Genomic DNA, 12,861 nt, shown 5'->3' on the forward strand with positions numbered 1-12,861 from the left:
GCTTCAGTATCCGCAGATCCAGAGAGGAATTGGGGGCTACTTCTCCCTTTCCAGGGCCTCACTGGGCTGGGAGTACCAGAACTTGCTTAGATTGCTGGGGGGTTACCTGTCCCGGATTGGTGCCCCAAAGTCCTCCTCTGCCCAGGCTCCAGCAGCACCCTCTGGGGGCTGATACTTTAGGTCAAGCTCCACCTGGATCTGAAAACACATACACAGTGTCCCCAAGGGTCCCTCAAGCTGCCCTGGGGCTAAGAGAGGCCCAAGGACACTTTTACTCCATCTGTAAATAGAGACCTTCCTGGCTTGAATCTGTGGTGACTTGTGGTTCCTCTCTGATCATTAATAATATTGACTACTCACAACCTATTAAGAACTTACCATGTGCAAGTTACCTCTTGAGGGAGACAAACATGATTCCACAATTCCCTCATTGCTCTTGGAAACCCTTCACTGGGGCCTTCACAGCTCTGCATGGCCTGGTCCCTGCCAACCTTTCCAGCTCCATCTCTTTCCAGTTCTGCTCCTGCTCTGCACCCCAGCTATCCTCCCTCAGGGCACTAGACTTCTGCACATTTCTGTTCCACTTAATTAATGCCTGTCATGCTTTGGTTCCTCAGGTAACCTTTTCTGGATCCCAAATATGTCACACTCCCCTGCTAAACACTCTCCCAGCCCCTTACCAGCTCTTTTGTAACACCTGCCGGTTGCAATTGTACATTTATTTGTGTGAATATTTGTTTAATGTTTGCCTCCCTCTTTAGATAGGAACTCCAAGAGGAAAACTAGATAAAAACTTATCTGGTTTTGCTCACCACTGAATCTTCATTGCTCAGCACAGCACTAGGCTTATAATAAGAGCTCAACAAATGATGGCAGACTGAATGAAAAACTCAGCATTTTGTATGACTCCACATGATGTAGGTGATGAAACAGCTTAGAGATGCTAAATAATTTGTCCAAGTTCTCAGCTAAGAAATGGCAGATCTGAGATTTGAACCCAGGCCCATTTCTAGTAGGCTATATGACCCTCTGTGAAACACCAGGAAAATCTGGCCAGGTTCATCTTTGTCTCCCACAAGAACTGAGCCTGGTGCAAGGTCAGGGAGCAGCACAGAAATCCTTATATCCCCCATCTCCACACCTCTAGGGCTCAGAGCTGAACCTGGTTCTTGTGGAACTCAGGCAATAAAAGGAGCCCTGACTGGGGTACCTTGTTACCACTCCTGTCTGGGTCTTGGGTTTTGCCCTCTGAGAAATGGAACCCTCTCTCTAGAGGGATTCTCAGGCTGGGAGCTGGTGGAACTCACCGGAGACACTCGCAGATTCTTATCTACCAGGGCCTCCCGCAGTACCAAATGCCCGGCACTCTGTAGCTGCTGCAGGGAGATCACCAAGGTCCCCAGAGGCCTGGAGGAGTGGCACAAGAGTGACCCAGGGGAATGGCGTCAAGCCACCCCCAGCCCCACCTGCATCCCTGGCTCCCCCAGGCCTACTCACCGGGGGCTGAACACATGGCTGCAGTTGACCACCTGCACAGACAGACTCTCCCCAGCCAGCGGAGCCCCATAGTGGGGCCAACGGAACAGCTAGTGATAGGAGAAAGTTTGTGACTCAAGCTGACTCTGACCCCCAATCCAGAACCTATTTCCAACCCTGAAACAGAAACCAGCCCTCCAAACTTGGAGCTAACTCTAGGACTGACCTCCCAAACCTGGAACTATCCCCCAACAAGGAGTTAACTCCAAACTAGGGTGGGCCTGGGGCTAACTATCAACAAAGAACTAATCCCCCCAATCTTGGGGCTGACTTTTTCCAGACTAATCTCTCAAGTCTGAGACTGTCCCCACCACCCAAGAGTACACCTCCCAAGACCTAGGACTGAGTCCCCTAACCCAAGAATAGACCTGCTTCTCCCCATCCAGGAACCAACAGTACTGACCTCACCAATATCTGCTTCTTGACCACAGTGAATTTTTCTTGTTTTCTGGGTAAAGCCTGCTCAGAACCGAAACTAGTCATTTATCAGCCCCTCCCCCCACACAAAAAAATTATTTGCCTCCCCCACCCTTTGCCCAGTGTCCAGTCCCTTTCACCCTTAAAGAAAAGGAGATGATGGAGAGGGAAGGAGTCAGAGGATTGGCGACATCAGGCTGGGGGAGACAGGAGACAGGCTGTAGAGATAGCAAGGGTGGGTTGGGGGATCTAGAGAATGGAGGAGCCAGAGCCCCCCTGTACCCAAAATCTTTACAGAACCTCTGCAAGCCTCACCCCGAAAGCTGAGCCTCACTTGTCGGTCATGGGTGCCCGGCAGCCCTGTTAGTCGCCGCACACATACGGTCAGAGCCATGGTCCCAGCACCACTGGCTCTCCCTCTGCCTGCCTGCCCTTCTGCCCACCCGCCCGCCCACCTGAATCGCCTCTGACTCACTGACTTACCCAGCAGGTTCAGCAATCCCTGCCCTTTAGTCAAATACACAGGCAGCAGGCACGGGGGTCATGTGTGGGGAGGGAGGAGATGACTGAAAGATGGGGATAAGGTCCCTTTGCTCAGCTCAGTCTCCCCTGCCCGCACCAGCTGCAAGCTGGCAGGACTGCTTTAGCCTCATCCTGTATCCTTGAGGGGTGGGAGCTTGGATAGGGTGGATGGATGCAAAGTGGAAGAGGACAGGACCCAATCTGCCCATTCTGGTCCCTGCTAGCCTCTGAGGCCTCAAGGGCATGAATTTCATGTTCTTTTTTGTTCATCTTTCTGTCCTCGTGCCCAGCTCAGGGTGTGGCATATGGTAGACCCTAAAACACTGGCTAAATAAATAGATGTATTAATAAATGAATCCCCTAGGCCCCAGCATTAGTGCTATAGGCATTCAACACATTTCTTGAATTAATGAGTGATTGAATACGTGTCCCTTGCTTGCACATAGTAGATGTTCAAGACAGAAGCCAGAAGTTCTTATCTTGGGGTCCTAGGACCCTAATGGGACCGTAGAATGGCTCTGTGGAGTTTGCAAACCTTTGAAATTTTCTATAAAATATCATGTGTACACTTTTCTGGACATAAAACTCCTAGGTTAGGTAATAACCCTTAAACAGATGTGCAATACCTTTCCTGAGTGAAATAATGAATGTATCTTGAAGTCTGAACCCATGATAGTTGAAATTAACTGTGTGCTGAGTGCATTTCACAGCCATCCACTTAATTATTCTATTTAATGACACCTTCTATGTGCAAGACTTGTGCTATTCCTTCCCCAAGAGTACAGGTACGTGGTCTGGGGGCAGGGGGCACAGCAACAGAGAGGCGAATCATACGTGTTCTGTCTTCCAGTAGCTTCACAGACTCCAATACCTAACACAGCCTAGAAAGACTGCAACCACCATCAGAGCAGGAAATGGTCAGGGCTGGGGAGCTCAGAGGAGGGAGTGTTTAAAATGGGATTAGAGGACAGGAGTTGAGACCTGAGACAGACATTCAGGCAGTGGGAAGGAATGCAGGGCATGTTCTGGGACACGTGATTTGTTCAGTTTGGCCTGAATACAAGGAAGGTACCAGGCAGCAGCAGCAGATAAGATTAGACAGAGGAGCTGGGTCTTGCTGTGTGGCCTTGATCCAGACATGGTCCCTCCTAGTGCTTCAGCTTTTCCATCTCCATGCTGAGGTTGGAAAGTCCTCTTCTGCCTATTTCTCAGCTGTTAGGTATTCAAATGAGTTTGGGGGTCTATAAAACACCAGACAAGAGGGATGGGTTCCATTTCTAAGCAATGTCCAGGTTAAACCTCAAGACTCTCAGGCGTTGGGGGAGAGCTTCACCTCCTCCTTCTGATAGATGGGAACGCTGGGACCCAAAGGAGTTCACAAACAGAAAAAAGGGCAGGAGCAGGGGGTTAGGGGGACAGACCAGCATTCTTAGTTTGCAGTGCTTTAGCCTTCCTCTCCCTCCTCCTCCTCTGCGCAGGAACACAGCTTAACAGGTTGTTTCTGTGCCTCAACCCCTCTGAGAACTGCCATTTCCACTTCCTAACATTCTAAGGAAAGTGTGATATGGTGAGAAGAGTGCTGGGCTGGAGATCAGGATTTTGGAATTCTAAATCTGTCACATTTTTCGTGGTCTCTGGGAAGTCCTTTTCCTTCTCTGGACCTGTTTGCCTAGCTGTGTAACTTGTGCAGGATGCACTGCATTGCTTTTGTTAACGTAGAAGGGTCTGCTTGCCTGGTGCACAACTGTACCAATTAAGTCTCACACCAGGATTTGCAGTCTTTTTTTTTTTTTTTTTTTTGGCCGCTGGCCGGTAAGGAGATCCAAACCTCTGTCCTTGGTGTTATAACACAGGCTTTACTTGAAAGGTACCAAAGAAAATGGGAAGCTAATGCTTTCAAAACCCGAACTCCCCAATGGCTTAAAATCACAAGCATTTATAGAACAAAAATCATGAGCAGGCGTGTTGGGAGTTGTGTGGGGATCCGATTGGCTCACAGTGAAGTCAGCACAATTATTTCTGGCATCTTGAGTGACATTTTTCTTGGCTTCATCAGATCTGGGAAGTACGTGTTTCAGCAGGTCTGTGGTCTTTAGTGGTCTTGCTTCACCTGCAAAACAAACTTAGGATTGGTGTCAGAGATGTTATCACAAATCATTTTTCAAAGAACAAACATCTTGTGACCCTAAATCACTACTAATTATTATTATTATTTTATGTTTAACTGGCTAAATTTTCCTTTAAGACAAGCAGGACATTCTTTAAGCAATTTCTCATACACTTTTCCCTGTCATAAGCTGTCACCTCTCACAGAGTGATGGAGATGGAAAAGATTACTCAGAGCCCATATATTACTCAAAGCAATGAGAAGCCCAAAGGCACTGCACTAAGGGAAAACTCCTTCAAGAGAGGGGAGCCCAGGCATAGCCCCTAATCGGTTTTGCCTTCAGTTTTTATTGTAAAGACAAGAAAGTTACAGAAGAAAAACAGATGGTTAATCAATCATAGTGAAAACATAAACTGGCTATGTGACAATCTTCATTAAGGCAGATATAACTTAAAATAGCTCAAGCAATTTACCCATCAAAAAGAGTCATAAAACTAAGCTATGTGATGTACAAAAAGAATCAATGAGATAATCACCAAAGCATTTAACTCTGCAAGAAACTCAAAGAAACAGCTTAGGGCAAGATGTGGAATGTCCCCCAAGCACTAACTAGCAGAACATCCTTGAAGATTTTAGCTCACATACTCTCCCATCATTTAGGTTTAGCTGAACTAATGGCAACTGCCTCCAGAGCAATCACTTTTTGCTGGGCTTCAATTCTCTTGTCTACATCAAAGGCTTTAGTCCTGTGAAAGTTTTCTGGTCTTTTTCAATCTTAGCATTTCTACCTGTTTTCTTAAAGGGTTGGGCTTTGGCCCTCTAAACTAGAGGCTCTGGCCTCCTAAACTACAGGACTTTGGTCCTCTAAACTACAGGCTTTGGCCTTCTACACTAAGGACTTTGGTCCTGCAAAATACATGTGTTTTATTTCTATCTCATTAATAATTTCTTAGTCAGTATCCTCCACAGTAAGCTCCCACCCTTTCTATTGAGACCAATGTGTTTATTGTCATAGTGGCTACAGGCTAACTCTTAAACTAAGCAAAATACACACTTATAATCTTAAAATATGAAATCAAATTAAATCTGTGTCTGGTGGTTTCTTTTTCTTTCTTTCTTTTTTTTTTTTTTTTTGTCTTTTTCGTGACCGGCACTCAGCCAGTGAGTGCACCGGCCATTCCCATACAGGATCCGAACCCCGCGGCGGGAGCGTTGCCGGGCTCCCAGTGCCGCACTCTCCCGAGTGCGCCACGGGGTCGGCCCTGGTGGTTTCTCTTTTCAAAGTGTGGCCCTTAATCAGGATCATGCATGTGGTTATTAAAAATGCACGTTACTGGGCCTACTCCAGGAATGTTGAAGTAGAATCTTGAGATGTGCCTGGAAACCTGAATTTCTATAAACTGCATTGGTATTTTGATGCACAGCAACAGTTTGGGAACCTCTTATCTCCTGGCTGTGACTGTCTGTGGTTTTTCATTCCATTCTGTGGAATACACCAATATTTATAAAGCAAATGTATTTCACGGGGCCTCCAAAGCCCTGCAGTTTCAGGTTTAGCCTAACTTCTTAAAAGTACATGTAGAAATGTTAACCTTGCAAAAGACAGGAAACTTTCCTCAGGCTAAAGTCTTTGTAACACAGCAAAGTTGCTGGCTCAAGGACAGACAAGTTACTTTATTGATATATAAAATGCTGGGGAAATTGCTGTAGGGAAAAATAGTGTTTGCTAAGATCAAGCTTTTGTTGGTGATCTACTCAACCTTTTGCAAATTGCATTATGGAATGTCACCTTGTTATTTCACTGATGTTATCAGCCTTTACTGTTAAACTATAATTGGTCATAACCCCACCTATGTTCTTTTCCTGTAACTTCCTGGTCTGGAGATAAATGCGGGGTGAGAACCTCAGTTCGTGGTTAATTTCCAAAAAGAAGGAATGCCTCTCTCTTGAGGGTTCTGGGAAATTAACCCCTTCAGGGTCTCTCACTGCTCGGAAGAAATGGGCTTTGAGTAATCCTTTTTGTGGCTCTGTCACCCGGGGGAAGAGAGGTGACAAATCTGTGGGAGGCAAAACAACACCATTCTCCATGGCTCAGGTGTGTGGTGGGAGTGTGGGTATGGTGATTGGTGGGTACTAAATTCTCACCCTACAGACCCCTGGTAAACATAGGTCTGGGAGAGGGATCCACAGATCTTGAGGTTAGCATTCTCTGGCTTGATGACTAGTATGAGAGGAGAGGGCTGAAAGGCTTGCAGAGCAAAAGGGACTAAATGCTTATTTAGAAGTGCCCCGGGTGATTCCCTGCTCCTTCTTAGCATTCATTCATTCACAAATATTTGAGCACCAACTATATGTTAAGTCTGTCTAGGTGCTGGAGGATTCAGTTGTGAACAAAACAAAAATCCAGGCTCTCATAAAGTTTACATTCTAGTGGGCATGACAGGCAATGATGAAATAAATAAATAAAATATATAGCATGTTAGTGACACGTGCTGAGGAGAAAAACAAAGCAGGGGAGGATAGAAATTGTTTTACCCTGAATGCAATTTTGGACAGGATGTTCTGGGAAGTGCTATGATGTCAATGCTTGCTTCAAATGTCAGAAAGAACCACCAGCTCCTTGGTGCCTGCCTGGGGACCCAGGGCATAGAGCCAAGGACCGGACCCCCCCTGCAACCAGGCACACCACCAGCGGCAAAGAGCATGCCAAAAACATCACCTCCATGTGGGTAGTCCACCACAGTCACCACTGTAACCACGGCTGCCGTGAAACTGGCTAGACGTCACAACCACCATGCAGATGGTCCACCAACTACTGGAGTGCATTGACACAAGGAGAGTCACCAGCAGAGACCAAAGAAAAGTAGAGTCTGTCTCTCTCCACAAAGCCCATTCCAGAGGGACAGAAAAAGCAGCTGCTCTATGATAATATTGGGGGACCTAAACATAACTTTCAGCATTGGACAGATCATCTAGGCAACAAATGAACAGAGTAACCATTACTCTTTCAGAGGGAGAGAAGAAATCTGGGGTTATGCGTGGTGGGAGGGGGGAGGAAGAGGGGGATAGGGAGAGATTGGACAAGGGGCATAGAGAATAATTATGATTTCTAACAATATATATGCTAGTAATATTGATTTGATCAACGTATGTCAACATTGAACCCCCAAAATATGTATAATCAATTATGATTCAATAAAAAAAAATGTGAGAAAGAAGAGACTGCTGTGACTCCTAGTGACGTCACGGCCAGCTCTGTGACGTGCAGACAGGACGTCCGCAGAGACCGTGGGCTCCTCTATGACGTCAGCAGCCAGGCACAGATACAGGCGAGAGGGCTGGACCCGGCGCTGGGGCTCGCCGGCTGTAAGCAGGGTCCTAGAGGTTCCGGTGGTGCTCAGCGTCTGAGAGAGGGCCGAGGGCCTTGCCGGCTGCGGCGGCGACTTCGGCGTCCGTGAGGGGGCGGCCCCGGGTCAGGATGCGGCGGAGCCCCCGCTCGGGCTCGGCCACGGCCCCGCTCAAGCACACGCCCAGTTTCTACAGCGACAACAGCAACAGCTCAGTGAGCGTCACCTCGGAGGACACCATGGGGCACCGGTCAGCTGGGCCGGGGCCCGGGGAGCCTGAGGGCAGAAGAGCCCAGGGCTCGAGCTGCGGTGAGCCCGCCTTGAACGCAGGAGTGCCCGGAGGAACCACATGGGCAGGAAGCTCTCGGCAGAAGCCGGCGCCTCGGAGCCACAAGGGGCAGACCGCCTGTGGCGCGGCAACCGTGAGGGGCGGGGCTTCGGGTGCGGGCGGGGTCGGCCCCGGGAGAGTTGGGGGGGCAGGACCTAAGGGGTGGGGCCTGGCGTGTAACGGGGATAAAATTATTTCCAGGCAGCGCCTAAGGGGAGGGACCTATAGAGTAAAGGGGAAGTGCTAAATGAGATCCCGCAGGGGGCGGGGCCTCGGTGTGATGGGCGGCACTGGGACGGAGAAAGTCCTGTGATTGGGCACTACTGAGGAGGCGCGGCCTCAGTGTTAGCGTGAGCGGCTGCCGAGCCCTCAGGCTGGGGGCGGGGCATCCGTTTGGGGGTGGGACCTACCCTTGACTGATCCTCCCTGAGGGGAGGGCCTAAAAGTGCGGAGAGAGACTTGGAATCGGGTTTCGGCTGCACCAAAGCCTTTGAGATGCTGCCCAGCTCTCCGGCTTCCGGGCGGGAGATCCCGCGGCCGAGTCCCGGGGGAAGAGTGGGCCTGTGGTGCGCAAGGCCCCAATGGAGCCTTTGGGCTCCCGCAGAACCGGCTGGGTCTCCCGTAGTCCCTGAGGAGCAGCTCGACCTCTTCTCGACCCTGGATCTGAGGCAGGAAATGCCTCCCCCGCGGGTGTCCAAGAGCTTCCTGAGTACGGATCACTCCAGCCCCGATCCCCTCTGGCCCTCGGCTCGCCTCCCCGAACTCCGGTTCTCATTTCTGAGACCCCGTCCTCTGTTCTGAGCCCCCGGCCCATGTCTGAGTCTTCAGCCCCACTCTGAGCCTCAACCCATTCTCCTAGCCTGCATCTAATTCTCCTAGCTCACCCCTCTTCCTGAGCCCCAGGCTCTTCCCTGGCCCCCTTCCGGAACCCCTCCTGCACCCGGAACACCACGTCCTGCTCTCCCCCGCTCTGAGCCCCCTCTCCTCTCCTCAGGCATACTCTTCCAGGTGCTGAGCGTGTTGATATCACTGGCAGGAGACGTGCTGGTCAGTGCGTACAGGTCAGAGGGAGGGACCGAAGCGCCCCAGTGGCTGCCCTTTGGAGGGTGTGGGGAGCAGGGCCAGGATCCAGCTGAGGCTTGAGCCGATTAAGATCTGAGTCGTATTCGCACTAGCTGGGTCTGGGACCCTGCGGGGCTGGGGGGTTGACTAGGGTGTTGGGGCCTCAGCCTCCCTCTGGTTCCTCAGGGAGGTCTGTTCCATCCGCTTCCTGCTCACGGCTGTGTCGCTGCTGAGCCTCTTTCTGGCAGGTGAGGGGCGGTGAATTCCCTGGGCCCTCAGCGCTGGGTGCTGTGGAGCCAAATCCAGCACATTTTCTCCTTTCCTCAGCCCACTCGGTCCCATCAGAGCCTTCTAACTCCCCCTCAGACTCCCACCACCCTCCCCAGACTCAATCCCCTCAAGCCTCTTCTCTCCTCACTGTCCCCTTATGCTAAGGGATCCCCAGCCCTTCCTTTCCCTTCCCCTGAAGACCCCCTCTTTCTCCAGCACTCTGGTTGGGACTCCTGTACCTGGTCCCTCCTTTGGAGAATGTAAGTTGGAGAGACCGTGTCCTGGGGTGGATGGGTGGCAGGTTGTGACCCTGGAGATTGTGGGGCGGAGGGGGTCCCCTAGGCTGCTGGGAAGGAAGCAGTGCCAGATATGCTTGAGGGTCTCTGAGAGGCTATGGTCCTGGAAAGTCAGAGTCGGGGGGTAGGGGGCACAGTCCTCGAAAAGGAGGCACTTCCAGTCTGGCTGTTCCCAGGCTGAAGTGGGAGAAAGTGGCGCGGAGAGCTGAGCGCGCGCTATTTTGTCCCTCCTTCCCTTCCTCGGTCCAATAGGAACCTAAGGAGATGCTGACTCTAAGGTGAAAGTGGGCACCTGGGGTGGGAAATTAGGGCTCAAAGGTGCACCTTGGGGACGTGGGGGGCCTTAAGGGAGGTGTCCAGAGCAACAGGGAGCCAACCGCACCGGGCCTACCTCCCACCTCCAGTGAGTACCACGAGCGCGTGCGCTCCCAGGGGCAGCAGCTGCAGCAGCTCCAGGCCGAGCTGGATAAACTCCACAAGGAGGTGTCCAGCGTTCGCGCAGCCAACAGCGAGGTGAGCCCGGGCCAGCCCCAGCCCAGCCCCGTGGCTCCGTACACTGCGCAGTCCCGACCACCTCGGAAACCCCTGGCGGCGGATCCTGGCTCCCTGGGTCCTAGGACTTAAGCTCCAACCCCAGGGCCCTGCGGGATTTCTCCCGGGACCCTCAAAGTCCACCCCAGAGCACCTAGTTCCCAGAGAACTCTGCCCACCTGTACAGCCAGCCCGCCAGCCCCGCCCCGCCTCTTTTCAGAGAGTGGCTAAGCTCGTGTTCCAGAGGCTGAATGAGGACTTTGTGCGGAAACCCGACTATGCGCTGAGCTCTGTGGGTAAGATCCAGAAACACTGGGAGATCGAGCCATTGACATAGACGGACCTATGCACCTGACCGGACAAAGACAGAGCCTGAGAGAGACCCTCCCGCAACTGTTGGTAAGGCCTGGGAGCTCCTGAGGGTTACTTTTCCCGCTCCAGGAGCCTCCATCGACCTAGAGAAGACATCCCACGACTACGAGGACACGAACACTGCCTACTTCTGGAATCGCTTCGCCTTCTGGAATTACGCGCGGCCGCCCACCGTTATCCTGGAGGTGGGACTGGAAATAGCATCCCAGGATGAGACCGGGGGCGGGACGCTGGGAGAAGGACCAGAACAGCTCCCTGGAAGCGCGACCTGGCTGAGCTGAGGGTGTTGCGCTGGGCGGGGCCTGGCTTAGCCAGGGTGAGGCTCTGGGCGAGGCCGAGGATGCGGTTATAAAAGGAGAGTGCAGTAGCAGGGGACTGGTCCCTGGGCGGATCTGAGTGGGCAGGGACCCGGGCTGGAGGTAGAGCTCTGGGAGGGGCTGAGGGCGGAGCCTGCGTGAGCCGGGACCCAGCTGGGGAGGGGTAGCAGTTGCTCTGTCGGCTGGTTCTGATGGTCTATCCGCCTGCCTGCAGCCAGACGTGTTCCCTGGGAATTGCTGGGCTTTTGAGGGCGACCAGGGCCAGGTTGTGATCCGGCTACCGCGTCGTGTGCTGCTGAGTGACATCACCCTGCAGCATCCGCCACCCAGCGTGGCGCATACCGGAGGAGCCAACAGCGCCCCCCGCGACTTCGCAGTCTTTGTGAGTGGGGCCGAGGACAGAATGTGGGGGATTTTGCCTTGAAAGCAGAGGGCAGTCATGAGAACTGGTGCCAGTACTTGAGTCTTCGCTCCTTTTCTATAAAATGAAGATACTACCACTTCACTCTCAGGGCTGCTGTAGGTTATAATCATAACCATAATCAAATATTAGTTACGTCTTATTGAGTGCTTACTCTGTGCATGCACTGTACATGCATTTTTCATTGCAGCCACATAACAACCCATGAAGCACGATTATTATCTCCATGTCTACAGAGGAAAGCAATGCTCAGTAAGGGAAAATTATTTGCCCAAGGTCAAACAACTTTCAATTGGCCTGACTAAATTTTAAAACCTGGTTTCTTAGGGCTCACATTCCACATTACACTCTCCTACCATCAAAAAAAAACACGAGAGTACGCATGTAGCTATTGAACACATAGTAGTACATCCTCAACGCAGTTTTTTTCTTCCCCTCCACCCACTCCTCACTGTTCCTCCATTCATTCTTCACCCACCAGGGCCTCCAGGTTGATGACAAGACTGAAGTTTTCTTGGGGGAATTCACCTTCGATGTGGAGAAATCTGAGATTCAGACTTTCCACCTGCAGGTGTGTCTGTCTCTGGGGGTGAAGGTGCTAAGGGAGTGGAGCAGTGAGGGACAATTGGGGAGGAGGGCAGTCCTTGGGAGAACAGGTCTTAGCATGATCCATTTGTCTCCCCAGAATGACCCCCCAACTGCCTTTCCCAAGGTGAAGATCCAGATTCTAAGCAACTGGGGCCACCCCCGTTTCACGTGCTTGTATCGTGTCCGTGCCCATGGTGTGCAAACCTCAGAGACGACAGGGGACAGTGCCACAGGGGCCACTGGGGGGCCCCATTAAACATGCTGATTGTTGAAGTAGAATTGAGTTCTGTGCTGAAGGAAGCTAGATCAGTGCTAAGGGGTTCTTTGTTGGGGAGAGTTCTGGCTGCCTTTGGCAATATAAGTATAGTGGGGTCTACCTCCCAACACACCCTCTTTTCTTGGAGAAGTCCAGATCAATATAATAGCAGCAGTTCATGTTTATGGAGTGCTTACCATGTGCAAGAGATGGTGCTGTGGACATTATACACATTACCTAACTTAAATCCTCACAATCACAGAGAGGAAGACTTAGGTCAGGAAACTTGCTCAAGGTCACACAGCTAGTGAAGAGCAGCACCAGAGTGGGACTCAGGCCTGCCTTCCTCCAGAGGCTAACCTCTTTAACTGCAAAGCTGCTAGGCAGCCTGAAGCTATGCTTTATTCTCAATTCGCACCCCCAATGTCTGGAAAAGTCCCCAACTTCTGCTAGGTGCAGGTAGAGGGGAAACTACCCTTCTTCGGGCAAAC

The 12,861-nt window shown here is 51.4% G+C and overlaps 2 protein-coding genes across 3 annotated transcripts in view; one reads left to right on the plus strand and one right to left on the minus strand.

The window, feature by feature from the left end:
* The window catches only part of LOC134390945 (fer-1-like protein 4), a 43,699-nt gene extending 41,352 nt beyond the window's left edge, over positions 1 to 2,347 (minus strand). The window contains 5 exon segments of the mRNA XM_063114729.1: positions 107 to 198; positions 1,308 to 1,407; positions 1,498 to 1,586; positions 1,940 to 1,995; positions 2,269 to 2,347. Coding sequence (XP_062970799.1) covers positions 107 to 198; positions 1,308 to 1,407; positions 1,498 to 1,586; positions 1,940 to 1,995; positions 2,269 to 2,347 — 416 coding nt within the window.
* A 5,713-nt stretch (positions 2,348 to 8,060) lies between these two features.
* Positions 8,061 to 12,432, plus strand: SPAG4 (sperm associated antigen 4). Of its 2 annotated transcripts, none has more exons than XM_063113062.1 (12): positions 8,061 to 8,370; positions 8,862 to 8,966; positions 9,252 to 9,318; positions 9,506 to 9,567; positions 9,806 to 9,849; positions 10,138 to 10,163; positions 10,290 to 10,398; positions 10,637 to 10,712; positions 10,858 to 10,973; positions 11,320 to 11,487; positions 12,008 to 12,097; positions 12,212 to 12,432. In XM_063113062.1, the coding sequence occupies exons 1-12, from the start codon at positions 8,061 to 8,063 to the stop codon at positions 12,368 to 12,370; spliced, it is 1,332 nt and encodes a 443-aa protein (XP_062969132.1). In that variant the 3' UTR covers positions 12,371 to 12,432. The 2 variants fall into 2 exon arrangements, with proteins under 2 accessions (XP_062969132.1, XP_062969139.1); XM_063113069.1 differs by having other exon boundaries at positions 8,279 to 8,351; positions 12,212 to 12,426.
* The last annotated feature ends 429 nt before the right edge of the window (positions 12,433 to 12,861 follow it).

The sequence above is a fragment of the Cynocephalus volans genome, chromosome 1 (genome assembly GCF_027409185.1).
Source record: "Cynocephalus volans isolate mCynVol1 chromosome 1, mCynVol1.pri, whole genome shotgun sequence".
NCBI lineage: Eukaryota > Metazoa > Chordata > Mammalia > Dermoptera > Cynocephalidae > Cynocephalus > Cynocephalus volans.